Source organism: Melopsittacus undulatus, chromosome 17 (genome assembly GCF_012275295.1).
Source record: "Melopsittacus undulatus isolate bMelUnd1 chromosome 17, bMelUnd1.mat.Z, whole genome shotgun sequence".
Taxonomy (NCBI): Eukaryota; Metazoa; Chordata; class Aves; order Psittaciformes; family Psittaculidae; genus Melopsittacus; species Melopsittacus undulatus.
The window spans coordinates 795,264-821,858 of record NC_047543.1 but is presented as its reverse complement, the minus strand read 5'-3'; the positions used below and the strand labels follow the sequence as shown (position 1 = coordinate 821,858).

General features: G+C 50.2%; 2 protein-coding genes across 5 annotated transcripts; both read left to right on the top strand.

Moving 5' to 3' along the window:
• The first annotated feature begins 1,449 nt into the window (after nucleotides 1–1,449).
• HOXB3 (homeobox B3) lies at nucleotides 1,450–21,210 on the top strand. 4 transcript variants are annotated; one of them, XM_034070158.1, is made up of 4 exons: nucleotides 6,451–6,562; nucleotides 11,652–11,714; nucleotides 17,275–17,828; nucleotides 18,854–21,210. In XM_034070158.1, exons 3-4 carry the CDS (start codon nucleotides 17,393–17,395, stop codon nucleotides 19,615–19,617), a joined length of 1,200 nt encoding a protein of 399 aa, XP_033926049.1. In that variant the 5' UTR covers nucleotides 6,451–6,562; nucleotides 11,652–11,714; nucleotides 17,275–17,392; the 3' UTR covers nucleotides 19,618–21,210. The 4 variants fall into 4 exon arrangements, with proteins under 4 accessions (XP_030898456.1, XP_033926049.1, XP_030898455.1 ...); XM_031042595.2 differs by having other exon boundaries at nucleotides 18,851–21,210; XM_031042596.2 differs by lacking the exons at nucleotides 6,451–6,562; nucleotides 11,652–11,714 and adding an exon at nucleotides 1,450–1,508 and having other exon boundaries at nucleotides 18,851–21,210.
• A 2,916-nt stretch (nucleotides 21,211–24,126) lies between these two features.
• HOXB2 (homeobox B2) lies at nucleotides 24,127–26,595 on the top strand. Its single transcript, XM_005141865.2, has 2 exons — nucleotides 24,127–24,711; nucleotides 25,545–26,595. Exons 1-2 carry the CDS (start codon nucleotides 24,315–24,317, stop codon nucleotides 26,141–26,143), a joined length of 996 nt encoding a protein of 331 aa, XP_005141922.1. The 5' UTR covers nucleotides 24,127–24,314; the 3' UTR covers nucleotides 26,144–26,595.

Here is a 26,595-nt window from a genome sequence, read left to right as displayed (position 1 = left end):
TCTACATTTTATGACAGGGAACTAAAAAAGAAGTGGTTGTGTGAAGCGAAAGTTGCGGCTTCTGAATTGAGCTGAAGCTCCAAAATAGGCCGCCCCCTGAAGTTTCCTCCCTCTTGGGGATCCCTACCCCCAGCGATAGAACCCCCTTTGAATCAGATTTCCAGCCCTCCACTCCTTGACCAAGCGTCTCTCTTCCAACAACGACTTTCACTCGATAAAATCGATTCAGAAATAATCGAGGGCTTTTGAAAATGAAGCGCTTCCCTGCTCCCTCCTTTCTGGCCGGGGGCAGCCCAGAGCCTCCCCCACAAAGCACCCTAAGCTTGGCTTAAAGGGGGAGTAAAACCGCTTTTAGCCTTTTCAAATTTACATTGATGTTTAATACAAGCTCCCTCCAGGCTTTACCCGTGGAGGGAGGTCGGTTCCCCCTGTAGCCGCCCCAATGGGCTGAAGGGGTGCTGGTGTGCTGCTGGGGGGGCCTCTGCCCTGGGGTTCCCCTGCTCTGCTCTAGGACACTCTCCTGAGGCTTTCAGGCTCCTTTTGCTATCTTGTCTTGGGTGGTGGGTTCCCTCAGTGGACTCCGAGGCCTTTCCAAGCCGCTTCCCTTTGTTGCTCATTCTTCTTCCCTTTTTTTCCTTTCCAGGATCCTTGTACTTGGCAGCTCTCCTCAGAGTCCAAATTTGATTTGATTTTATTTTTTTAATGCAATAAAGGCTGGCCAAACAATAACAGCAGCGGGGAGAAAAGGCCTGGAAGGGAGGGCTGAGTTCTTGCAAACCAGGAGTATAAATATTCTCAGCTGGTTTGGACTCTAAAACAGTTGTGCTATTCAGTAAAAGCCTGCCATGAAAATCGCAGCGTGGAGAGGGGAAATGAAAATAGAAAGGGAAAAAAGCACGATGTGGTTTAGCTGAAACAAGGTCCAGCAAAGCCAAGCTGCAAGCAATGTTTAAGGAAGGGTTTAAGGGCTTTTAAGATGGGGGGATATAACTAAACGCGTGCCCTTGGGCAGGGCAGGGGGTTAAGGTGGGTGCCCCTGCACAGCCTCTCACTGCCGTGCCAGGCTTTGGGGAGCAGCCGTGAGGAAGAGGAGGAAAGGGGAAAGGGGGGGGGGGGCTCTGTCCACCTCGAAAAGCTTCGTTCAGTTGGAAACTTCTTTCAAAAACTACTGTTCCGGTGGAAGGTCACAGTGGTCCTTTGAGTATGAAACTGCGAGACCCCCTTCCCCCTTCCCATCACGTGATTCATTAAATAATTAATGCCGAGCTTGCAGAATAGATATGTATTCGTCAGGAAAATCGCAGCCATGGACTCCTTGTGTCTGACGTGAAATTCAACTGTCCTTTAAAAAACAAGCCTAGAGCTGAGGGGGGGGGGGGGGTAAAAAAAGAGGGAGAGAAAGAGCGAGAGGGAGAGAGAGAAAGAGGGGGAGAGGAGGAGAGAGGGAGAGGAGGCTGCAATAAAACAATTCTCAGGACCCACGAAGCCACGCCGAGGGCTGGATTATTGTAAGTAGCAGGGGCTTCCCAATTCCGAGCGTGTCTATATGTCCATGTAAATTTATTGTTTGTTATTAATGTTATTGTCGTAAAATGTGACAAATCGCCGTCTTCATTTCCTCCCATTTCTCTTCACATGGCGCTATGGATGTTTATACCCATCGAGGCATTTCATTGATATTTTTAGGAATATTCCCCTCTCTCCCTCTCTCTCCTCGCAACCTCCCTTTTTTTTTCCCCTCATCCCCCTTTCTTGATTTATTACAATAAACATGTCAGCAGCAGCGCGGCTGCCATTGTGTGTGTGTTTGTGAGAGAGTTGTGTTGTTTAGAGTGGTGGCCAAGATAAATCATTTCTGGAGTGAAAATGATGTGCAAGCGATGATATTTTAGAGCGAGGATCTCTCTCTGCCTCACTCCCTGGAGTTGATGATTTCAGGCGATTTACAGTAATAGATCAGCAGCTAATATGAAAGCTCTGGAGCTGGGGGTCTTAAATTACAGCATCTGTGATTACCAATTAAGGAGAGATTTGTATAAATTTGGGAAACCGGGAACGCCTCATTGCCATATAAACCTAGTAAAAAAGCACGACCTTAATATCAAAATCACAGCTCGGAGTCCTGCGCTGCAACATCTCTTTCTGAACGATAACTCATTTTCTCTCAACTTCCCTCTCCCCATTCCCCGGCAGGACTCCTCGCTGGAGAACAGGCACAGGTTGCTTTAGGCAATTGCTGGAGCTGCTTCGTTTTAAACCAGGCACCGAAACCGGATTGAAAAGCAACAAAAGAATTAAGAATCATTTTAAACCAAGACCAAACCAGAGCTTACCGCTGGGAGGTCGCTGCCTCGGAGAGGCGCGGATCAGGTCCCAGGCGGAAAGGGGACTTTGCCCACCAAAGGCAGAACAAAGGGGGGCTGTGGGAAGTGAGGCGCTGCCGAGGGACCCAGCCCGGAGGAGTTGTCCACAGACAGCAGCAGAAAGGGGGATAAGCTCCTCGCGGGTATCTCGTTGTGCTTTTGGTGTAGGAGGGTGACTTCGCGTGGCTCGTTCGGGCTAGGATGGTGATGGATGGAGAGGCAGAGAATAGAGCTCTTAAGATGAGAGCTGGAGAAGGTGCTCTCAGGAATGCTCTAGGAGCCCGGGCCTCTTATTTCTCTTGAGAAAAACAGAGATCCGAGGAGAAAGAGCACTGAAATAAGCTTGCACAGTAGCGTAACCTGGCCGGCAGCTGTTACCTTCATAGCGATTCCTGTGCAAAACCCAGCAGAGCTCTACTAGGGGAATCTCTTTCAAGCCACTAAGGTAGCGAAGCTGAAGCGTTCTGGGGACGAGATGTGTGTCACGAACAGGAGGCACCGGTACCTGCTCTCCTGTCAGCGCAGGGAGCGCATCCTCCACGGCAAAGGGGAGGTCGGGAGTCAGCACTGCCCTCCCCTCCCGTCTCCAAACTGGACCAAATTGGTCCTAATGGGGAGTGTTGAAAGGGAAGGAGGAAGTGGGAGATCGCGTTTTTAAATATTTTACAAGCTCCAGCATGCGAGGAGTCAATAAAACTGACAACAGGAGCAAAGATTAAATGTTCGCACCGGATTCTCGAATGAGAATTCCCTGCTTTTCCCCCCTTCCTTTCCCTTTCGTCCCCTCTGCTCGCAGCCAATTCTCACACCGCCCGAGCAGGGATATTTTACTCTGTCTGCCAGTGTAAACCTTTATGTAGCAAAATTAGAGGAACTCAGCGACTTTCATTAAATATTAAGGGAGATCCAGGGACGGTGACGGAGCCAGAAATACAGCATCATTCTCTGTCATGCCCCGTATTAATTTAGGTTGTCTGCTTCAAATGGAGGCAGACCCCCCTTCTTCCCTCTTTTTCTTCACCCCCTTTATTTTGTTCGGTGCTGTTTTGTTTTACTTGGTGGCATTCCTAATTTTTTTGTTTTCTGTCGGTTTGGGATGTTGAGCGTGAGAAATCGGCCCTTGGCGGGGGGCGGCTGCGGGCTCGGTGCGGAGGAGCCGCCCCACAGCCCCCGCCCCGGGCGGCAGTCCCCTTTAAATCAATACTCGGGGCTCTATTTATCCCCGGTGCAGACGCCTTTGTGCGAGTGTCGCGCTTTAATAAGCAGATGTCAGGAGGAGATGGGGTGGCCGAGGGCCGCCGGGTCGCTCTGGCCGAACCTCCGTGCTGGGGACGCTGCTCCGACCCCGAGATCTGCCGGCCCGACCAGGGAGGGGGGCTCGGCCCCTGGTTGGGGCTCCGCACCAGAAACAGGACCCCTGAGAAGGCTCTCAGACTGCAGTTATGAGGCTCAGAGCCAGAACAGAAGGTCAGCTACTGGATAATAGCTCCAGAGCTCCCCTAGGAGACCAAGACCCAGGAGGCCACCCCATGACAGAGATAGGACCCCAAAACTTGGGACAAGATCCTCCAACCTTGGAGGGGACCCCAGGCCCAGGCGGGTACCTCAGCCCTGGCTAGGAGAAGGCAGAATATTCCCCATCCTGCTCTGTCCCCGGCCGGCGGCTGGGAGGTGGGGGGGAAACCTGGGTCAGGGTTTCCTTAGATGATACAAAACTTCCCCTTGTGCAGGATTGGGTCTGGGGGGACACCAGCTCCAACCTACCCAAAACACAAGTTTCTCCCCACTGGGGTTAGCGATCACTCGATGGAAGTGGTTTGATTTTAGCCAGAGCTGCGAAGGGGATTCCAGAGCAGAAGCCCTTGTCCCGAGCATCCTCTGCACATCTGCGCATCCTCCCCACATCTTCTGCGCAGTCCCGCTGCAGCTGCTCTCCCAGCCTCGCTACAAATAACGAGCGAATAGCTCCTTACCATGTTTAAGTTGTGTTTCTTTATTAACTCTTTGAAACCGAGGTTTGGGAGGCTCTTTTCGAGAAACCAGCTATTGTACCTTAGGGTTACAAAAGGCAGAAACAACGTTCAAGAGTCGGGAGGAGGCAATAAGCTATTTCAAGTCACTCAAGCAGGTTCCATTTCATTCGTTTGTGTGCAATAAGCCTTTCTCCTTGTCTGGCATCTCGTCAGAAGTCTCTGGTCTATAGGCTCTGCGAATCCGTGTTTATAACATCTCATCCCTCCCTTCCCCTCTCGGCCAGACATCCCTATCTTTGCCCAAAGAGGAAGCTATTAACGTTGTAAATATGAGTCAACAGCACCTTAATTCATAATTTATTGCAGGCGGGAGGAGAGAGTTATTTCAGATCAAAGCATTGTGGAGGGCGAGAGCTGCAAGGCCGGGAAGGGGAGCAACAAAGGGGATAAACGCGGAAACCTGGGGCTGAGGCGCGGAGCGGGCGCAGGGGCAGGGCCTGGCACCAGCTCCCCCCCATCCTTTTCTTTTTGTGGATGTGTTTCCCCCTGGGAAGGGGCTTCAGCCCGCCCCTGTCCCCCGGTATCACCCCGAAACCGTCGCCGAGACCCGGGGACCTGGAACCTATTGTGCTTCGTTTTCCTATTTCATAAGAAAACGACCACAAGTCATGAGCAGCCAGGACAAAAGGAAGAGCTCTGTTGCTTTTCAGTTAAATAAGCAAAAGTCTGGAAACAGGGACTGTTTTCTTTGAAGTTTTATCTCTTTTTTATTTTTAGTGGGGAAGAGGGAGGAGGCGAAAGAAATAAAAGGCGACAACCGCATTTCAACACTTCCCTGCCCGTAACCATCCCAGCTGAAAAGGGAGGCTATAAATCAGAGGCGATGGTGGAGATTTGACTCCTTATTTTAGCGTAGATACAAGGGGAGGGGTTAAGGAGAAATCCCCACTCGTTGCTATTTCGTCTCCTTTTGATGTCCGACTCCGTGCGAAATATATCGATGCTTTATTGGCAGCGGTATTGAGAGGTCAGGAGGAAAGCCTGGAAAACTTCGGGTCAAATTCTTTCCGAGCATGTCCCGGTGAAGTCGATGGGGAGCCGCAAACCACAGCCTCTGTGCTGAGGGGGGACTGGGAGAGGAACAGGTTCCCCCTCCCTGAACCCCTTTCCCAGCACCCTGACCCGGACTCTACGACCCCATCACCTGCCCCGGTGCTGAGTGCCGTGGGGTGATGATGATGATGGTAGTGGTGGTTTTTAGGAGGGGAGAGTTTGCATCTTCCCGTCCCCCCCGTTTTGGGGAGCCGTGGAGCGCTGCGCACTTTCGGCAGCACGCAGATCCAGATTTCCTCTCCTCGCGCTGAGGTCAGCTACAGAAAAGCCAAGTCTAAAAATAACTCTCAAGATCTGGTTTGCTGCTACTGGTACCTCAACACTCCCTGCGCTTCAAAAGCGGGAGTGCAAACTATTCCCTGGAAAAGGACAATATTTAATGGCAGGGTATTGCTGGGAAGGGTGGGAGTAAGAAGAATTATTAAACCCGATAGGCTTTGCACAGCTTCTATTCCCCCCCCCCCCTTTCTTTCCCTCTCTTTCCTTCTTTCTATCCTTCGTTTTTTCCCCTTTCCCCGGCCGAGACATATGGAATCAATTTTGAATCCTGACATTGAAGGCTGGCCAATTCCTACTGGCTCTAAAAACCAGAATCCATTTGGTTCCCTTCTCTCCAGCACCCCTTGTCACTCAGTATTACAACCGTCTTGCAACATTTTAAGTCTTTATAAAGAGAAACAGCTTTCCAGAGTGATACGAAGGAGTCAGGAGAGGGGGAGGGTTTTTTGGGGCGCTTTTCCTAAAGGGAACGTGCTCGCGCCCCCCTCCCGACACCCCCATCCCACCCCGCTCCTCTCGGTATCTCTCTGCAAAGGGGGCCGCATCTTTGCAATCCTTAAAGCTGTTTCGGAAGAGTTTCTGTTTTTCTCCAGGTCAAGTCAGTTCCGTTTGAATCGAGGGAGTAAAAAAATAAGGAGAAATAATTCAAAAATCAAAGCATTTTTAGGGAAACAAAATTCCAAATCATCCGGGAAAGCCGTCAGCAAGATCCTTCCTCCGGGGTGCAATAAAGTAGTTGCTTCTCCTTAATTTGCCTGCTCCAGTTGCGAACTCGCCCCATCCGATCCGGCTTCGCTCCTTCTTCTTGAAGTCCTGGATCGGACAGTCTCACAGGTAAGGAGTTCCAAACAAATAAATAAAGGAATGATGCAGCTCTGCCTTTCCTCCCTTCTCCGGCGCTCTGAGATGTAATGAATTGCTCCGAGAGCTTTGACAGGCTTCTCCCCCGCTCTCCGCGAGCTGTAGCTGCCTTTCTGCCGCTCACAAATGAAGACTGATGCTTCGGGAGCGGGAGAGCTGGGGATGAGCAAAAAAAGACCTCGCAGGGTCCATAACGGGGACCGGCCGCAAAAAGCTTCTATCCGAGGGTGTGATTCCTTGCGAAGTTTGTCTGGGGTACATTTGGTAAAGGTTTAGCACCTCTCTCTTGTTTGAAAAAGAAACTACAAAAGCCCATTGGAAAAGCGGGTGTTAAACTGAAGAATGTTTGTGATGGTGATTTATGGCCCTACCAAGTTTTTTGTTTACTTGAAGACCCTCATTACAAGGGCTTCTAAAAGAGAAAGCCCTCCCCCCCACCCCAAAAAGAAGCTTTCCCAAGCTCTGTGTATGTCCATAGCGGGTTTTCCCTCCCCAGGTCTGGGTGGAGTGGCCAGATGTGACCAACAAACATCTGGTTCATTGAGCTGCTGTTCCTTTTAGCCGAGCCGTGCGTTTGACCGCAATGGGTAAGAAGGGGGCTTCAATATTAAAGCGGCGGCTTCTGGTGTGTTCGAGCATGAAAATATCAGGGGTTTAAAGAGGTTCGATGTTTGTTTGGGTTGGGAGTAGGGGGCGAATGGCCTCAAAAATGGGTCATTCCGCTCAAATGCGGTGTCTGGGACCGAAGAGGATGGGCGGGGGTGTGGGTGAGATTACGCGTGGGAATATCGGATGCGTTATTTACTATGGGTTTGTGTTGTTTGGTTCTGGCTGCTCCCCCTCCATCCTGCCCCGTGAACGCCCGATGGGCATTTTAAGAGCTAGACAGGAGAACCGTTTGTATGGAGCAGAAAAAAACCCCGAAACCACGAGAAATGAGATTAAATCTGGGAAGTTGTTTTTTTTTCCCCCTTTTAAATACATACATAATCGTGCTCTGTTCTCCTTTGGTTCCTCTCCCTTTAGAGAGACATCATAACTTCATCCTCGGGACAAGTTGCCAGGTCTAAAAATACCCTCTTAGATTGGGAAACTGGGAAAGTTTTGACTCAGTGACTGATATTTCCCGAGGCGAGCTGCGATATTGGCAGAGCAGGAGCTCAGCTACACAGGCAGCTTCTTTATTTTATTCTTTTCCTTTTTTGTTGTTTTTTGTCTTATTTTTTCCCCCTGAAAATTGCTTTGCATTAAATTTCCTCAGCTCCAGATTTCTCTTTACTCGCCTCCAGCTAAAGTTGGGTGTTTTTACCAACCGCTTGATCTGTTGGAGAATGAAATCTGAGAAGAAACCGCAAGCCCTGAGTGGCCGTAATTTAATTGATTTTATCATAAATCATCAACTTCATGAAGAAGCAAAGTTTTCATTGAAGTAAATTGATATTAATGGACACTTTCTGAAATGTAACCGTATAGATCTATAGGGTTGTGCTGTTCCCACTTCTGCTCTTTTGGGACAGCGGATTTTAGTGGGATGGGGGGGGGGTATTTTTCTTCCTAGTTTTCTCTCATCCATCCTAAAAAGCGACTTATCCCAGCTCCTTGCTTTTTCGGGGCGGGGGGCGGGCTCAGATTTGCTTTGTGGGTGAATCCGGGATCACCGAGATGTGGGGGAAAAGAGCAAGGAATAGTTTGGTTTCTCTGTGATATTAATCAGAATGCTCCCCTAGGCAGGTTATTCCCTTTTCCCAGCGCTTTGGTGGGCGCAGAGAGGGGATATTTCTGCCCCAAATACTTGTGTTCCAGCCGTGGTAAAAACTCGGACTCAAATAGGATTTCAAACCCCCGCTTTCACCTCCGTGCCCTCTGCTTCGTTAAACATTGTCCTTCCCAAAACTTTACCGCCCCATTAAAAATTAACTCGGGGTGGGTGGGAGCCCTTTGATGGGGTGAGAAGGTGGCGTTGGGAGCATCCCGCAGCTCCCGAGGGGTTGTAGCAAGGGGCAGCGCCTCGGGGTGCACCGGTGTTTGGGGGGTGCGGAGATGCGCCGTGCAGGGAGGCTGCAGGACTCTGTGGGATCCACACGTTTCCCTGCAGACCACAAATATTCCGCATGAACATCCCAAAGTAGAGAAATAGAATTCCTTGCCCCACTTCTTTCTCTCTCTCCGGAGAATTCCTCTTCAGAATTTGTTAGTCTTTATGCATTCTCAGAAGGAAGCAGGCACAATGGAGCTCATTCCTGCTCCCAGGTCTCTTCTTCCTCATGCCCAGCTTCTTCTCCAGCGCCAGCCGGCGCCAGGACTGAGGCGAGTATCCCTAAAAAAAAACCCAACAGAATTCCTTCTTTTTCTCATAGAAAAGGCCACGACGGGAGCGTGGTGCGTGGTCCTGCGGGAGGCTAAGGAAGGGCAATGGGAGAAAAGCTCCAAATCCTCATTTTCTCCTTCTCTTTCTTATATATTGGTGATTTTGAGGGGGGGAGGGGAAACGGAGTGGGGTTTAAAATGGGAAGCCCCCGAGAAACCTCATCTTAGGGGCCAGGCGAGTCGCCGTGGAGGGAGAAGCCCATCCTCGGGGCCTCTGGGAGGCTGAGAAGCCCTTCTCCGTTTTTCCTGCTCCCGCAGACCCGTTGCTTTCCTCCTCCGTTTCCATCGTCTTTGCCGTGGGGCTGGATGCTGAGGCTGCGGGTGCGGTGGGTGCTGCCGGTCTCTTTCCTCACCTATAGTGATTGTTGGCTTCCAGGTTAAAAGATAAAAGGAAAACTGGTAGGAAAAACCAAAGGAAAAGGCACTCAGAGCTCCCCAAGGGCCGGGCAGCCCCCGGGAGCGGGGGCACCTCCTGCCCGGGAGCTCCAGGGAATTTGCTGATGGTGGAATTAGCGGAGGGGGAAGCCGGGAATTTCCCAATTCTGGGGAAAATAGGCAAAAGGTTGACGTGTCCCAGTCACGTGGGCGCATAATTCAAGCCATTATTTTGGCACTTGGGAGGAAGGAGGGAGAAGAGAGAGAAGAAAAGTGGGGAGGGTGATTCCCAGTTCCAGCCCTTCCCCTGTGTGCTGCTCCCCAAACAGCTGTTTGCAACACGCTGATCCCCCAAACCGGTGTCCCCACGAACCCTCCCACTCCTCAACCCCACCGCAATCAGTGGGAGCAAAGAGAGGTGGACCCATTGGAGCGGGGAGCTGCGGGGCGGGGTGGGAGCCTCAAGGGCCCCTGGCTTGATTTGATTTTGGGTTTTGTTTTTGCTTTTTTGGAGACAATTCCAAAGCACTTCCGCTGGTTGATCATTAACCTGGTGAGTTATTGCTCGTCTAAGCAAAGGTCAGGGGGAGAAAAAGGTCTAATCTGTCAAGGCAAAGCCAGCTCTCGCTCAGTTTCAGTTTGATTTCTTATCCGGGCTGGCTTCTGTTCGAGGTTTCAGGAGGTCCTGCACCCTCCATAGCTTTCGCCTCCTGCTCGGAGCTCTGCCCGCCCTCGGGCTCAGTGTCTGGGGAATGGGAAAACCCAAACTCCTTCCCTTCAGACTAAATAAAGAGCCGAGGGAGGAGGAGCGGCCCCGCGGAGCATCCGCGGGTGCGGAGCAGGGGCCGGGCGGGACTTGCGCCGCCTCCAAGAGAAAATGAACAGAGAAAAGCCCCCAAATCAAAACAAAGAACACGGGGGAGGGGAAGGTGATGGGGGGAACACCCTCGCTCCATCCCTCCTCTGTGCCTGCGCTGCCAGGGAATATATGAAAAACAAAGGAATCACCACCACCACCCCCTCCTTCGCCCTACGCGCTGGAGCCGTTGTTTATTCCAGCTTCTTCGGGGATGCTTATTTGTTTCTCGTTTTGCCTCCTCCTTCCTGCATCCACTTCCAAATAAACGCGGTTTTCCCTCTTTTTCCCACCTCTTCCCTGCCCGCTTCTCCTCTTCCTCCCAGCCCGGAACTTGCTGAAAACAGGCTGAGTTCACAGCGCAGAAAAAGCTTTTTCTTTCATTCTTTTACCTTTTTCCCTCTTTCCAAGCCTCTGTGTGTGCTCTACAGAGGGAACTGAAAAGCCCGGGGAGGGCTGGGATGTAAGTGGAATATTGCCAGAGCTGTGTATTAAACTGTGCGCCCATGTAATAATAACAGTAATAAAACCTCCAGCTTTAGGCCGCCGAGCAGAGAAGGTCACGAAGCATCAGCGGGGGATTTATGGACTAGGGGATGTTGTCAAGAGCAGAATAGGGGTGTAAGGGGAACATTTTTATTCGAGATTAATAACATCAACATACAGAACGGAAACGGGATTATTAAAGCGTTGGAATGTTTCCCCAAACGAAAATATTGTTAAATTAGATTGTTTTGTCTTTCTCCTTTTCTTTCTCGCTTCCCGAATCCTTCGTGCCAAAGTTGTGGCGATAAATCTCGGCCTGGCTTTCAAGACGTTTACGTCTCCAAACCGTTAATTCTGATACCGAATCACTGCCCCATGGCCTCGTGCACTGCAGCGCATCTCCATCCTTTCCCCTCCCTTCGTGGCGATCCCTCCACCACACTGGAGAAACACCAAAACCCACATTCTGGATCTTTCAGGCTTTGCTGCCTCTCCTATTTTCTCTACTGTTACATTGATGTTGAACCCAGAGCTACTTAACTGCAGATATTTAATCTCTTAAAAGCTGAAAATACCTCCAGAATTTAACCCAAACCCTTCCCAATGTATATATATTTGAAATGGCATCTGGAGTTCACCACCAGACGTAGACAACATCCCCTGGTCCACACCAAAAGCTTCCATCACACGCGAACCCCAGAGCGGGAGAAGCGTTTCCTTCGGGGGGTTGTACGGGGGGAGGAAGGAGCGGAGGGAGCGCAGGGGTTTACCGAAATAACCCTGGTGCCGGGATGAGGCTATCGGGTCCTGGAAATGCCGGTGACTGGGGTGGGAGATAATGTCAGAGGAACTGCTGGGGCTTTTGTTCACCAGAGCCCATCTTCTCCCCTTTTCCACGCAAAGGTTCCTCTGGATGATGAATTCCCTCGTTTCTCACCGAAGTTTCATACTTTGTTTTTTCTCCTTCCCCTTCCCCAGCTCTCCTCCTTTCCCAAAGCCCGACACTGCCTCGGCTTTGCTGGACCAGACGTTCCACAATCGGTGAGTTTGGCTCAATATCCTACCTGTGCGTGTCTCTGTCTCTTTTCATTCCTTCTCTGAGGGCACCCAAAGTGAATCCCCCTCCTGTCCCATCCCGTCCCGTCCCTCTCCCCCACCCCCAGGATAAACAGGGCTGCCCTGGATTTCACCGGACTATTTTCATTTTGCTACTGGCTTGTCCTTAAACTTGTGATTTATGAGCGTAACTTTGAGGGAGTGTTTTAAATTGAAGATATTTCCTGTACTCCCTTTGAAGGGAAATCCAGGCAGATTGCAACATTTGCTGCTGATTTCGGGATGAGGGCGAGGGAGTTACATCTTAAGAAAAATAAGCTGCAACCAAAGCAAAGCTGCCAAAGGGAGCCTAAAAACTCTGCTTTCAGGAGCTCAGAATCTAAACGTGCAACGACCTTCCAAAAGGTTTTTTTTTGGCTGCCAGTTAAAGTTAATGCACGATTTTTGCACTTCAGAGGAGTTATCTCCAGTATCCGAGGGACTTCTGGTTGCTTGGGCACTCCCAAATAGTCAGTGGAGATCCAGATTCAGAAACCTAGAGAGTATTTTACCTACTGAGAAGTCTTTAAAATAATAGTCCACTACTGGTTTTCATCCTTCCTTCCCTGGAATTTCAACGCCGGGGCTCCAGAGTAAAAATTGGCTTGAAGGAGAAGATTTATGTTGGAGTAGTTCATGAAAAGTTTAAATAGGGGGAAAAATAATGGTGTCCGCCGGTGGAAAGCTCCCTCCCAGCAGAACAATAGCTGGAAACACCGCGGTCCGTGGAGCAGGACTTTATCCATCACCTAGAAACCCTCGAGTAAGTCCTCTTAAAAGTCAAGTGTTTCCTGGAACGCGCTTCTTTTTCTTCCTGGAGTTCTCAGCCTAAAGGTGCACACACAGACACAAAAACCACCAAACCAAGGAGATGTGTAGTGTGTGTGTCGTCCCCCCCCCGCCCCTGACGGGCTGTCCCTTCGCGGCGAGGTCCGAGGAGCCTTTTGTGATCCCACTTTTTCCTGCTTTGCGAATTGTAAATTTCCCCCCGTCAGCACTTAAGCCAAAGGAGCGAGCGCCAGAATTAAAGGAGGGGAGAGAACTGCGATGGGGAACAAAAGTAGCACTTAAAGAAGAAAAGAACAAAAATAAAGAAAGGAAAGTGCAGACACCTCCATTCCTCTCCGCCTTCCTCCCCCTCGCAGCTCCTCCTCATCACGGGCTTTCCCCAGAACGCGAGTTTCTGCTCTCGCAGCCGCGTGGGAACGGGGAAGGCGTAAATCTCCTGTGGCGGCAGCGCCTCGCTGGCAGCAACGGCCTTATTAATAATAGCAATAATAATCATCTTTATGGCTCAACACCTCGCTGCTCTGGCCTCCCCCGGGGGTAGTTTGAGCCCCGACACCCCCCTTCCCCCCCCTTAAACCCCACACCTCCACCCCGGAGGAAGCCGGGAGGAGCCCCCAAGACGCTGGGACGCGCAAAGTTAACGCCGAAGTTACGCGGGGCCTCGGAGTTGCAACAACACGAGCGGTTCCCCCTTTTCTCCCCCCCCCTTGCAACCACGGCGTCCGGCGGCTTCGGTCCATGTGTCCCCCCCCTCGATCCCCAGAAAAGGGGGTTCGGGGGTGCGGGGTTCTGGACTAAACGCCACAGAGGGGTCGGGGGCGGGGGATCAGGGTGGGGGGTTTGCGGGGGGGGACATGCTATGACTATGTTATTAGCATGAATCGACGCCTAACCGGGGAGCACGTGAAGCCGCGGCCAGGTCCGCGTCCGCGCCCAGGCCGCCGGTCACCGTCGCTGCCATTAGCATCGTTTTTCACTAGTGACGCTGTTCGGGAGGCTCCTTGGCTCTTCCCGGCAATCCAAACCAAATCTTGGGTTTTAAAACCAGCTCCCCCCCACTCGCCCCCCCCCCCCCCCCCCCCCCCCCCCCCCGGCTTTATTCCCCCTTTTCCCCTCCTTCAGTAGCCTGGATTCTTTGCGTTATTATTTTAATCCCAGCCAAGCATTGCATAGTTAAAAGAGGGGGGGTGGGGGTGGTTGTGTTCAGCTTTTCTTTCTTTCTTTTTTTTTTCCCCTTCTCCTTTCCCTTCTTCCCCTTTGCTGTGGAAAGCAGAGGCCATTGTTATCAGTGAGCAGCGCGTACCAGCTATAGGGCAACTCGAATCTCAGGGTCTGGCCATTCAAAGCCCTCAGCACATCTTGGAAGCTGGAAAGCATCTTGATTTTTTTATTCCCCCCCCCCCCTTCTCTTCCCAAACGGAGACAGAGAGACAATTTGAGCTGCCGTAACCGAAAGCTCCACTGGCTGAGCCCCCTCCCCCTCTGTTTGGGCTTTTTTTTTATCCATATATACATGCATATGCTGGATTTTGTTCCTCTCTCGCTCGTATATTCCTTTAACGCTTTTAAAGGAAGGGGGTCATTCCTTGCTTATTGATTGCGTGGATGCTGGATGTGAAAATATATTATGTCTGCCTGTGCTTTGCTCGTCAGAGACTAAGGTAAGCCGGACTCAAATAGGCTATCACTTTGTGAATGGCGGAGTATATGTCCCAATGATTTATGACCATATGACTCCAATCTCGGTTCAAGAAGAGTTCACAAGCTTTAAGCTTCCTTCCACGCAGAGGCTCCTTCGCAGCCCTCATCCAGGGCCCTTTTCCCCCCCGCTTTACAACTGGGGAGTTCTGGCTGGGGTGAAGCTCGGTTGTGGGGGAGGGAAGAGGGAAATTTTAGGAATGTGTCTCTATTTTGCAGGCATATCCACCGCCAAGGCAGGGGCTGGGGTTTGAGCTCTTCCTGAGCAGCCGCCCTATTGTTAAGGGCATGTTTGGAATATTTATTATTAATAATAATTGAAATGAAAAGAGGGGCTCTGCCTGGTTTCGCTGGCGCTGGGAAATGTACCTTGGGAGGGGGCGGGGGAGGGGAAAGGCGCTGCTCTTCCTCCTCAGCACAGGCAGGTTGTGAATTTGGGGGTTCCAACATGGAGGGGATGGCGTTAACACCAGAATCCCTCTGCCTCGGACTCCTCTTTCCTTTTGCCTTCGACCGCCGGATTTTTCCTCCCGAGCATCCTCCTCCCCGCAGCCCTCTCGCACCTTCCCTTCGATTTTTCTTCTTTTTCTCTTCTTTTCTCGTCTTTTGATTCGTTTTGGGTTTTTTTAATGCCTCCAACCCCTCGCACTCCAAAGTTGCCGGCAAAGAGTTTGTGTTAAACGCTACCGCTCGCAAAAGTGAAACTTGGAGCGTGAGGAAAAGCGGCAGCGCGGATCCCACCCGGCTTTAACCGCACCAGGAGATAATCGAATATTTATTATTCTGCCCGAGATGTGCTTCTTTTTTTTAAAGCAATTCCTTGGAGTAAATAATTAGGATCGCGCCGTCCTCGGCGAAGATAAATGAGCGGCATTTGCGAGGCGCTGAGAGATGAGGTACAAAAGCAAAGCTGTGGAAGCCACGAGCGAGCTTTTGGGCGAAGGGGGTTGTAAATTTATTTTATGGACATGAAAAAAAACCACCCCACACACAGGAAAAAAAAGCAACAAAAAGGCGACCGTCGCTGTTATTTTTAGCTGCTTTAGCTCAGCCTCTCCGCTCGGTTTGGTTGGGATTTGGTGGGGGGTTTTTTAACAAACCTATGCCAGACAGGAAGGGCCTTGGAGAAATTCCCACCTCTGGCCTCGGAGATATTTTCAGCGAAGCTATTCATAAGAAAGGCGCTGCTGTTGCTTAATTCATTCCCAGCTCGGGCTCGGGAAGTGCAGTGTACTTTTTAATAAGACATATTTATCATGGCGAGGAAAACAAACGCGAGTAACTCCCCGTCCTCTCGCTAGACAATAATGCATCTCCGTGGAAGATACAACACGGATCTGGGAATGCAGAAAGGATTGAGTCAGTGTAGAAAAGCAAAGCAGCTCCTCCGTGGCCACGTCTTCGGAGGCTGCGAGGGAAGTACACGGAGGTTTCGTATGACATGACAGAAGAACAGAGCAGTCAGGGAAGGGGAAAAAAAGATGTTATTTATTGTCGAGCTGTGGCTTCTGTTAAACCCCGGTACTTAGAAATATCGCATCAGGCTTTATCTCCACTGAGTTTATTTCATTTTATTTTAGAGGATGAAAGAGCCCCGATAAAATTAAATATACAAGAGATAGAATTAAATATACAGTGGGTATCAATTTCCAAACAGAATGCACGGGGGTTCCTCGCAGCTCTGAGCTGCGGAGAGAAGCCTCTGCCTTTGTAAAATATGTGAGCTGCTGACTGAGCCTCATACATCGGCTTGTTTCCAGGGCAAGGTAGTTTTCATATTTCCAAGGGTATTTCTACTCTGTCTTTATGGCAAAGGAAAGTTTATGCTTTGAGAAAAGATAGAGGAAATGATCAAGAAAAATTAAAAGGGAGAGGAAGCAAGAAGGAAGGTTTCATTTTGTAATTTGAGGCTTTGGACTGGGGTTTTTTAGACTTTTGAGCTTCGATTGAGGGAGGGAGGAACAATACAAAATCAAAGGGAGGAAAGTTAGGAGCAAATGGCCTGGTGATGGGTTTGTTTTCCAAGGGAAAAGAAAAAAGAAAAACCCCAAACCCAACAGAAATTTAACTGGTTTTGGAATCGCTTCTTACCAACGGCAGCTCCAGGTTAGGACGAATGAGCACAAAGCAGAGCAGGCGCTGAAGGGCTGTGTTTTCTAAATACAACCTGTGCTGCCAGAGAGGGGGAGGCTATCAAACAGGCCAAAGGAGGCACATTCTTGAATTCATGCCCCTGCTTAAATCTGCTTGAAATATTTGCACTGAATTCCAAAGACATTTGTGAGTCCTTGTGTAAACAGCAAATGAAGCCAACTGTGTCAGGACACCCGTTACCTGCAGAAAACATAGTGACTATTTGCTGGTTTCAGTTTAAAAACAAATATACCCAACAGAGGCCCTGCAATCAACTTAGCGGACTTTTAATTTCTGGTGCTATAAGGCCTTGCTGGTTTTTCTGTGTGTGAATGGCTGATTTGAATAGGTCAGGGGTAAGAAAGCAAGACTTCATTCCTTTCATGCTTGGAGCCAGCAATTATCCATTCTGTACTCTCAGATTTACATTAATGTGGGTGCTCTCTGGGCATGGATGTGTGTATATGCACATGATACTGCATGCATACGCACACACACATTTAGATGGGAGTGTATGTGTAAGCGTGGTGTGTGTGTATATATGTACATAGAGAAATAGAGAAGTAAATAAATGTATACAGCGGAAACCACGTGTACTCATAGAGCATGTGTGTAGTCACACATCCTGGGGGTTATTCTCCCAGGGAAAAAAGGGTACATGCAAGCAAGCAAGCAACCAAGTAGGAAAACTACCCCCCAAAATGAGCTCAGCACTTTTGCAGTAACATTTGTTGAGCCTCCTTAGGCTTGTGCACAGGACAAAATCTGCTCAAAGCATCTGTTCGGCCTGTTCGGCGGGACCCTATTCATGTCATGGGCCTTTCAGGCTCCAAGATGGATTCATAGGCTGGGTACTATTATTGTGTGTTTTCTCCTAACCTTTCAGGTCAGCTTCCAATAGACAGCTGGAAACGGCCTGTCACGTGGCCTTGGGGTGCCAATGTTCTGCCATAGGGGTGTCAAGACCCTGGTAGCTGGAAAAATCATTTTGGGGAGTCCCAGAGATGCAGAAGACAACATACTACGACAGCTCCACACTCTTTGGGGGTTACTCCTATGGGAATGCCAATGGATTCAGCTACGAGGGTGCCCAGCAGTCCTTCCAGCCGGCCTCTCACATGGAGAACGACTACCAGAGGTCCGCCTGCTCCCTCCAGTCTCTTGGCAACACAACCCCGCATGCAAAAAGTAAAGACCTGAACGGAAGCTGCATGCGGCCAAGTTTGCCCCAGGAGCACCACCCGCCTCCCCCCATCTCGCCGCCTCCAAACCCTGCCACCAACAGCACCAGTAACAACAGCAATAACCAGTCGGGGAGCAGTAAAAGTGCCCCCAGCAAAGCCAACCTCAGTGCAAACGCCAGTCTCACCAAGCAGATTTTCCCCTGGATGAAAGAATCCAGGCAAAACTCCAAACAGAAAACCAGCTCCCCTAGCACAGGTACATGCCTCTGCTTTCCTAAACAGTGAGGGGATGCAAACACTGGGTGCAGTGGTCTGGTTTGGAGGGAGGGGAGAGGATCCAGCAAGGATCCAGTGAGGATCCTGGTGTTGGGCATGATCTCAAACCTGCCAGCCACATGCCTGGCTTGTCCTGCAGCACTGACTGTGCACAGTTGGTTCATTTTCAACACATCCAGAGCACTGCAGGGAGATACAACCAGATGGTTGTGCACAGCCGATGTCTGACTGTGTACAGACAGATACATGGAAATGTCCACTCACTGCTTGGCCCAGTGATGCTAAAGCTGAGTGCTTGTTCTCTTCCCACCTCCCTGCCCCTAGACACAGCAGGAAACATGGTGCTCTCAGTGTATGTGTGCATGTATAGGGCATGTGCACAAACACGTGTATTTTGCATGCATTCATGTGCATCTCTAACACAAAAGAGAAAACAATCAGTAGAGAAATATCACTGTTTTGAGCAAAAAATTCATCTCAGCTCTGCTGCACACACTGTACTTTACATGAGTATAATTTATGTGGTTTATACATGATTGTCTCACAGAAAGGTAGATACAAATGCCATTTTTAAGGGCACACATGCAAATATTTGGGTTACACAAGTGCAAGACATACACAAGATGTGTGCGTGTGCATTTGTACCTCAGCAAACACAATTCCTCCCCACACTGCCCCGTGTTAGTGTTAATGGGCTTTACAGTCACTGCCCCCCTGCCAAATATTATTTTCTCCAAATTATCTGTTGGAAATAATCGACTCCTAAATAAATGGCCCTGGAATCCTTTTCTCCATGACATGATCAAATTTTCATAAACCAGGGGCAGCTTTGGAGAACAGAACTCTTAATAAATGACATGATTATGGAGTGCAGGCTAATGCAAAAGGGTGATGGAAGGGGGGGGGGAGTTGAACTCTTGTGCCTGTTCCAGGATTTATTAAGAAACGATGCATTCAATTGCTGCATGTAAGTAATTATCTTTGATTTCATTTTGCGGCCAGCAGAAACCTGCAGCGGCGAGAAAAGCCCTCCAGGCTCCTCGGCCTCCAAGAGAGCCCGCACAGCCTACACCAGTGCTCAGCTGGTGGAGCTGGAGAAGGAATTCCACTTCAACCGCTACCTGTGCAGGCCCCGCCGCGTGGAGATGGCCAACCTGCTGAACCTCAGCGAGAGGCAGATCAAGATCTGGTTCCAGAACAGAAGGATGAAGTATAAGAAAGATCAGAAGTCAAAAGGCATGGGGTCTTCTTCTGGAGGGCCTTCCCCCACCGGCAGCCCGCCCCAGCCCATGCAGTCCTCTGCTGGATTTATGAATGCCTTGCACACCATGAGCAGTAACTATGATGCCCCTTCGCCACCTTCCTTCAATAAACCCCACCAAAATGCCTATGCCATGTCAACTAACTACCAAAACCCCATCAAAGGCTGCCCATCCCAACAGAAATACGCCAACACGGCCCCCGAGTATGACCCCCATGTCTTACAAGGGAATGGGGTGGCCTACGGGACACCCAATATGCAGGGAAGTCCCGTCTATGTTGGAGGTAACTATGTGGATTCTATGCCCACCTCTGGCCCATCCCTTTATGGCCTCAATCACCTGCCACATCACCAGGCCACCAACATGGACTACAGTGGGCCTCCCCAGATGCCCCCAAGCCAGCACCATGGACCATGTGAGACCCACCCCACCTACACAGACCTTTCCACGCACCACGCTTCTTCTCAGGGCAGAATCCAAGAGGCTCCCAAGTTGACCCACCTGTGATAGGGAGCAGGGGCAGGCTCAGGCAAAGTGGATGGGAGCCCACCATGGGGCATGGGAGAGGGGAAGAGGGCAGGATTGGATTCAGGAGCATTTGTGTTGAGCTGTTTTCTTTCTTTCTTTGACAGGGCGATTTCTAATAGCTAGTTGTGCTTGCTATTATCATTGCTGGGTTTATTAGGCACAATTTCCAAGCATTTCAGTAGCTCTCTCTCTGGAGAGATATACCTCCTGTGTTTCAGCACAAATGCTTCTGAAGTGGATATGGGGCAGTTTTATGGGAATCTAGCCAATTTCAGGCAGAAACATCCTTCATTTCCAGTCCAAGCATAGATCGTCATTGATAATTTTTGGCCATCAGAAAGGAGAATAGTCAGGAGTCAAGTCCTTACGATTGATGTCTCTGCATCTACATCAACTTGCACAAGTGTATACATATGCAATCAAGAGAGATTCACAAGAAAACTACCCTCTTCTTGACTCCTCAAGAGGAACCTCGTGCTTTTCCTTCCCAGCCTGATGAGGGAGGGCACTAAGTAACTTCCCACCAGTCACCACATAAACTGCAAATATACAAACCTGCCAACACCTGGGATTCACTCTCTTCCCCTCCAGCCCCTGCCTCCCCTCTCAATAATGATAATAATCATCATCAAATTAGAATAAGAGAGGTCTAAGTATCGCAAAAGGTTCGGGAAACAAGGGTTTTTGAAATGCCTCAACCCCCCAACAATAACAGCAGTCCAAAGAGAGGAAGAAAGAGTTGACAGGTCTGAATATTTTCCCACCTTTGCCTCTGATGACATGAAGTCTCCATTCGACAGCGTTGGGTTTGTTTTTGTTTGGGGGTATTTTTCTTAGGGTTCCTTAACAGAAAAGCAATCTTAAGACTCAGAAGTCCTACACTTCTTTCCTCCTCTTCTCTTGACCTTACGTGAAAACAGGGTATATTTGAACAAATGGAATGTCCTCCCATCGAAGCAGAAGTGAATGGATCTCTAGTATTTGCTAATGCTTTCTTGTCTGGACATCTTTGTTGCACTTAGAGTTTACATATAAAGGGTATAAAAACAACTTTGAAGGGCTTTCGTCCAACTCAGTCGAGATGCCCTTCAATAGGTGTGTGTTCTGGTGAACATTCATATATATTTATTGGTTATAGCCAGTTTAAAATATTTTCCTTTTTTTTGGTATTATTTATCCCCAATATTATGTATTTATATGAGGAAAAAAACAAAAAACAAACAAAAAAAGAAGGAATCAAATTGTACTTTTTTAGTATTTACTTGTTCTAAAGGACATTGTGTTTCCTTGTCATTGTACAACAAGCTTATTTTAGTTATTGTAATTTAGGAAGACCAGTAGTTTTATGTTACCTTCGTACATATGAATAATGTAATTAGTTCTACTGGAGGCATGAGAGCAGAACCAGCCTGTAATTGTATAGTCCTGAATTAGAACTATAGCTAATCCCTCCCTCCCACCTCACCCCGCCTCTTCCGAGCTCTTTCTTTGTTCTTATAGTAGTTATTTTGTTTCCTTGCTAAGGGTTGTCTGTTGAACAATTCTTGAATAAACTTTCTGTTATCAATTTTATCTCGTCCTCTCGCTGAGATTTAAAGGAGAAAAGGAGCCACATGGATGTGAAAACAGCGAGGAGAAGGCAAGGATGGGGTCTGGGCAGCGGTTCTGGGTCTGTATCCTCTCCTAGGGTGAGACCCAGAGGGTCCGAGCTAAGTGTGGCTCTTGCGCTGTCCCTGCGCGGTCCCTTGCGCGGCCCGGCCCGCTCCAGCGGCCACAAAGAGGGTCACGTGGCGCCGGGGCCGGGCTGCCATTGGGCAGCAAATGAAAACAAAGGAAAAAGGATTAATGACAGAAAAAGAAAGATAAAGGGCGCAGAGTTCCCATGTGGGGCCCTTGAACAGCGCCTAGAAATCCCATTCCCGGCTATTGAAATGCACGCACATGTGTGCACACATATGTACATACGCATGCACACCAACAGTCCCTCCACCCCCCTGTACTAACACACGCCTTTGCAATTGCTATTAAACGGGAGAAAAAGCCCGCTACCAAATGTTACATTATCAGTGGGAACAAAAGAGAAGAAGCCCCTCCACCAGCAGCAGAAGCAGATGGGATAATACCGTGAATAATTTGCCTTTTATGCCCGAAAGCCCCAAGAAAACTTATATTAAAAGAGCGAGGAGCAATAAAAGTTTTATGATGGTTCTAGAAGGGGGGAACTGCTCGCTGAGGACTAGGATGAGGGGAAGGTCCCCCCGAGGGAAGCAGAGGGGGATGTAGGTTGCTGCTGGGAAAATAAAAAGGCTGGAAAAAGTACCGATAAAAAGAGCTGGGCTGTAGAACAAGGAGGATGCTTGTGTGTGTTCTACACACTGTGGACATAGCCAGGGCCAGCCTGCGGACAGGTCTAGTGAGGAACTGAGACATGATCCCGCTCTTCTTTCCATCTCTTAAGAAAAGAAGTTCCAGGTTGATAATTATAATAAAGGATGGTGTAACGGGGACAGGGCTCCTTTCCCTCCAGACCTGTGCCCATTCATATAGGGACCATTCCCGCTTGGGGACACCGGCAACTCGGAGCAGAAACCCGTGGGGGCTCCTTTTGGACTCGATTCATAGGATAAGGGCCTGGTTTAGGCTCGAGTTTGCCCGTGGCTTTCCCCCCACCTCCCTCTCTCTGAATATATTTTCTTGTCTCTCATCCCCGTCGCCATGTTGCTGGGATTCCCAGGAATTAGCTAAAATCGGGAAGCAGCAGCCAGCCTTGGTTCCAATTACCGCCTTCCTCTGTCCTTCCCTAACCCTGTGCATTTGTTCCTATTTCCCCTCGAGCAGGGAGTTCTGTTTTGTGCATCCGCGTGGTGCGTGGGAAAAATCCTTCTTTACCCAAGAGGCTCCTTTTTTCTTTCCTTCTTTTCTTTTTCCTTGCTCTTTTCCGTCAGCCAAAGCAGCGTGAACAGTTGGGAGTGGCGGGGTAGAGCTCCTTTCAGCACCCCAAACCGCATCTCAGCTCCCCGCTGTCCCCAGAAAGCAAGGACCCATCAGCCTCAGAGCAAAGCCGAGCCTCCCAAACCGCCGCTTTAACCCACCCGAGCAAGAAGCGATCGGAGATGCAACTATTCTTTTTCCCATCAGTAAATGGTGCCGGGGCTGAGCACGTTGATGAGTGTTTCAATAACCGCGTTCACAGAAATGTAGGGAAATTCTCCCTTTAATTGAGCGGCGTTTTGTAAATGCTTTTTTATGTCATTCCCCCTCCTTTTGCTAAACTACGCTTCAGCCCCGCTCCAGCTTTGGATTTATTGTGTGTCTCTCAGAAGCCTTCACCACCCACACGGATGCTTAAGCTGACAAAAGTTTCCAGGCTTCTCCCTGCGTGAGTGGGGGCTGCGGGAGAAACGGGGCTGGAAAACCCGAGCCTCAGCTACTTATCCCCCCTCCCTGCACAATTTTTACTTTCTAAACTTCCTAAATTTAAGCCTTTGAATTGAATTTTGCCATCTTTCTTGGCTTAAATAAGCCCTCAGCAAAAGCCCAATCTCTTTGCTGAGTCAGTCAGGCCAAGCTGTCAAAAGTCTTTCGAGAAGAAAAGATTGATCGTTTCTCACTTCTTTTGGGTTTGTGTGGAGCCGGGCACTTGAAAAGGGGGAAAAAATCTTCCTGGGAAACGACTTTTCGTTTTATTTCTTTATTTTGTAAACTCTGGAAGTGGAAGTGAGGAAAAAAGAAAGGGAAAAAAACGGGAAGGAAGAAATGTGATTTCAAAGATATCCATGCCTTCAAAATATGCTTGGCCTTTAAGACAAATGCAAAGGGTCCATTGAGTCTGCCTTTAGAAGCAGAAGGTTTGGACATTTCCTAATAAGTGATTTAACTCGGGAAACCAGGCCGGTCTAACTAGACTTGACTTGAAAGGTCAGCTGATTTCCGAAGTGCTCGCATCCAGACTCGCACAAATGTAGGCTTCAACTCTCCAAGCTATGCGATATACAGAGATACAGAGATATAGAGATACAGAGATAGAGAGACAGAGAGATAGAGATATCGAGATACAGAGATACAGATACATAGCAGTATAGCGGTACAGAGATACAGAAGTATAAAGGCAGGCAGCTAGCTAGGTAGATGAATATATAGAGATACAGATATATCTGTGACGGGCAGCCTGCTCATCCCTGCCCACGGGCGAACACTGAGTGGGCACCGGGCACCTGCCGGGGGTGTGAACTGTGGGGGGACCCGTGAGGGTGGCTGGAGCTGCCCGGCACAGGCAGGGCACAAGCAGCACAGGCAGGGCAGGCAGCACAGGCAGGAGAGATGGTGGTGGCTGAAGTAGTGGGTAGAGGTTTTTCTGGGGATCTTCTCTCGCCTTTTTTCCCCCCTTTTTTAATCAATTAAAGAAAATAATGCTTTCTGTTTGCCACCAGGCCCCGCCTGCCATTGGCCAGGGCTGGCCACGTGACCAAGAATTGGCTGCAATTTCGCCCCAGTCTCGAGTTTAATAGAGCAAGGTCCCCATACGCCTGTATTATCAGCAATATAACAATTATAAAAAGCCCGAGAACCATCATCATCACTGCCGTCAAAACTAAGGCCATCCGATCTCTTTCCTTCTTCCCCTCCTCCTCCCTCTCCCCCCTCCCGCTTTTTAAACCCTGGGCCCTGGGAAAGCCATGAATTTTGAATTTGAGAGGGAGATCGGGTTTATAAATAGCCAGCCTTCGCTCGCAGAGTGCCTGACGTCTCTTCCCGCTGTCCTGGAGACATTTCAAACTTCATCAATCAAGGACTCGACATTAATTCCTCCTCCTTTTGAGCAAACCGTCCTCAGCCTGAATCCTTGTTCCAGCAGCCAAGCAAGACCGAGGAGCCAGAAAAGAGCATCTCATGGCCTGCTTCAGCTCCAGCCCCAGCCTCCGGCACCGCCCGGCCCCTTGGCAGCGGAATTCCCCTGGATGAAAGAGAAGAAATCCTCCAAGAAAGCTACCCAGGCTCCATCCTCTTCTTCCTCTTCTTCCCCCCCATCATCATCATCCTCGGTGCCGGTCCCTGCCGCAGGATCTCCTGCAGGTTCGTATAATGAGGGGGTGAGGGGGAGCTGCCGCGGCCCCTTTGCTTCGCTTTCCCTCCCAGCCCTGAATTCTTTTACAGCCTACGGGAAAGAAAAACACCCACAAACACAAACCAACAACAAAAACCAGAATAAAGAGCGGATGGGGGGGGGGGGGGGGGGGGGGGAGGAACAGGACGGGAAAGGCTGCATCAGCAGAATGGGGAGGAGGGAAGAGCGAGAGGCTCCGGTACGGTGGGCAGAGGCAGCTCCCATTGCGGAATAAACTAAATACACCCCAAATCTTTCCCCAGGCAACCGACAAAGCCACAGCTTCCTCCCAGGGCGCCCCTTGGTGGGGCAGCTCCAGACAGGGACCCTCTTTCCCCCGGGCCGCCGCCTCAGGGGCTCGGTAGCACCTGCCGGGTAGGAGAAGGGGGGGTACTGGCTGACCGATAACACAGGAATAACGAAATCAAAGCCCCGGAACGTCTTTTGCTAGCGAAAGGCATGGGAGGATAAAAATGAAGAATAAAGGGAAGTAATGAGTGGCAATTCCCATTATCCGCGAAGGCAGCAGCGACGGAAGGTCTCTAAAGTGAGAGGCCAGGGAGAAAAATCCTTTCTTTTCCTTGGGACAAGAGGACCGGAGAGCTCTTTCCAGTCCTCTCCGACAGTGGGAAGAGTTTAGTTCCACGTTTCTTCCCCCCCCACCTGCCCCCATTCTGCCTTAGCGGTCGTCCCCCCCCTCCTATTAGAGAGGGGCTCGGCCCTGGCTGCCCTAGGGGGGGCCGTCCCTGCCCCCCTCCTGCCCCGCTCCCCCTCGCAGCCTGCGGTTTTCTGTGTGTTTAAGACACCCAGGGGCCGGCAGAGCCCGGCGGCGCCCGGAGGCTCCGGACCGCGTACACCAACACGCAGCTGCTGGAGCTGGAGAAGGAATTTCACTTCAACAAATACCTCTGCAGGCCCCGGCGGGTGGAGATCGCGGCTCTGCTCGACCTCACCGAGCGGCAAGTCAAGGTCTGGTTCCAGAACCGCCGCATGAAGCACAAGAGGCAGACCCAGTACAAGGAAAGCCCCGACGCGGAGCTCACCTACCCCGCAGCGGACGAGGGCAGCGACCCCGCGGAGGAACCGGGGGGCAGCCCCACGACCCCGGTGCCCCACGGCAGCAGCAGGCCGGGGGTGGCGGAGCCCGGGAGCCCGGCGCTGTTGGCAGGAGGGGCCGGTGGCTCCGGCCCTGCTGCCCGTTGTCCCTCCGGGAACCAGGGCTCGCCTCTGCTGCCAGAGCTGAGCATCCTCTCAGCAGAGTCTTGCCTCCAGCTCGCCGAGGGGCTTTCCCCCGGCCTTCACGAAGCCCTGGAGAGCCCCGTGCCCTTCTCCGAGGAAGACCTGGACTTTTTTACCAGCGCACTTTGTACGATCGATTTACAACATTTCAATTTCCAGTAGCGATTCCTCGCTCCTGCCCGGGCCGCCGTTTCTGCCCCTTCCCGGCGGCTGGAAACCCTTCAGCCCCAAGCGGCTCCCCAGTCTCCTGTAAGGGGAGCAGCCCCAATCCCCTCCCCAATCCATCTCTCATTCAATCATCCCATCCTGCCCCCCTAAGCCTTTCCTTTCAAGCTCCTCACATGGTGGGACCCGAATCACACCCCCCCCATATTTATTCTAGAAGGCTCACATGAAAGAACAGCCCGAGTTTTGCTAAACGCAGGTATTTAATTCTAGTTTTATTTGTTTCGTTCCTTATTTATTTGGAAGAAGGTGCCCGTTAGTCCCCCTGCACATCCGAGATGTCAGCCCTCGAGAGGAAATCTTTGTCAATCCTTCCAGCGACTTTCTCAGGAATCAGAACGAGACTTTTAGATTTCTTAATAAAAATCAAAAATAAGCATAAAAATAAT

Bases quoted from the DNA above. Each gene is read 5' to 3' on its own strand.
- HOXB3 (XM_031042596.2), top strand. From the start codon at position 17,393: ATGCAGAAGACAACATACTACGACAGCTCCACACTCTTTGGGGGTTAC. The intron at 17,829-18,850 runs GTACATGCCTCT...TTTTGCGGCCAG, and splicing joins AACCAGCTCCCCTAGCACAG to CAGAAACCTGCAGCGGCGAG.
- HOXB2 (XM_005141865.2), top strand. From the start codon at position 24,315: ATGAATTTTGAATTTGAGAGGGAGATCGGGTTTATAAATAGCCAGCCT. The intron at 24,712-25,544 runs GTTCGTATAATG...TGTGTGTTTAAG, and splicing joins TGCCGCAGGATCTCCTGCAG to ACACCCAGGGGCCGGCAGAG.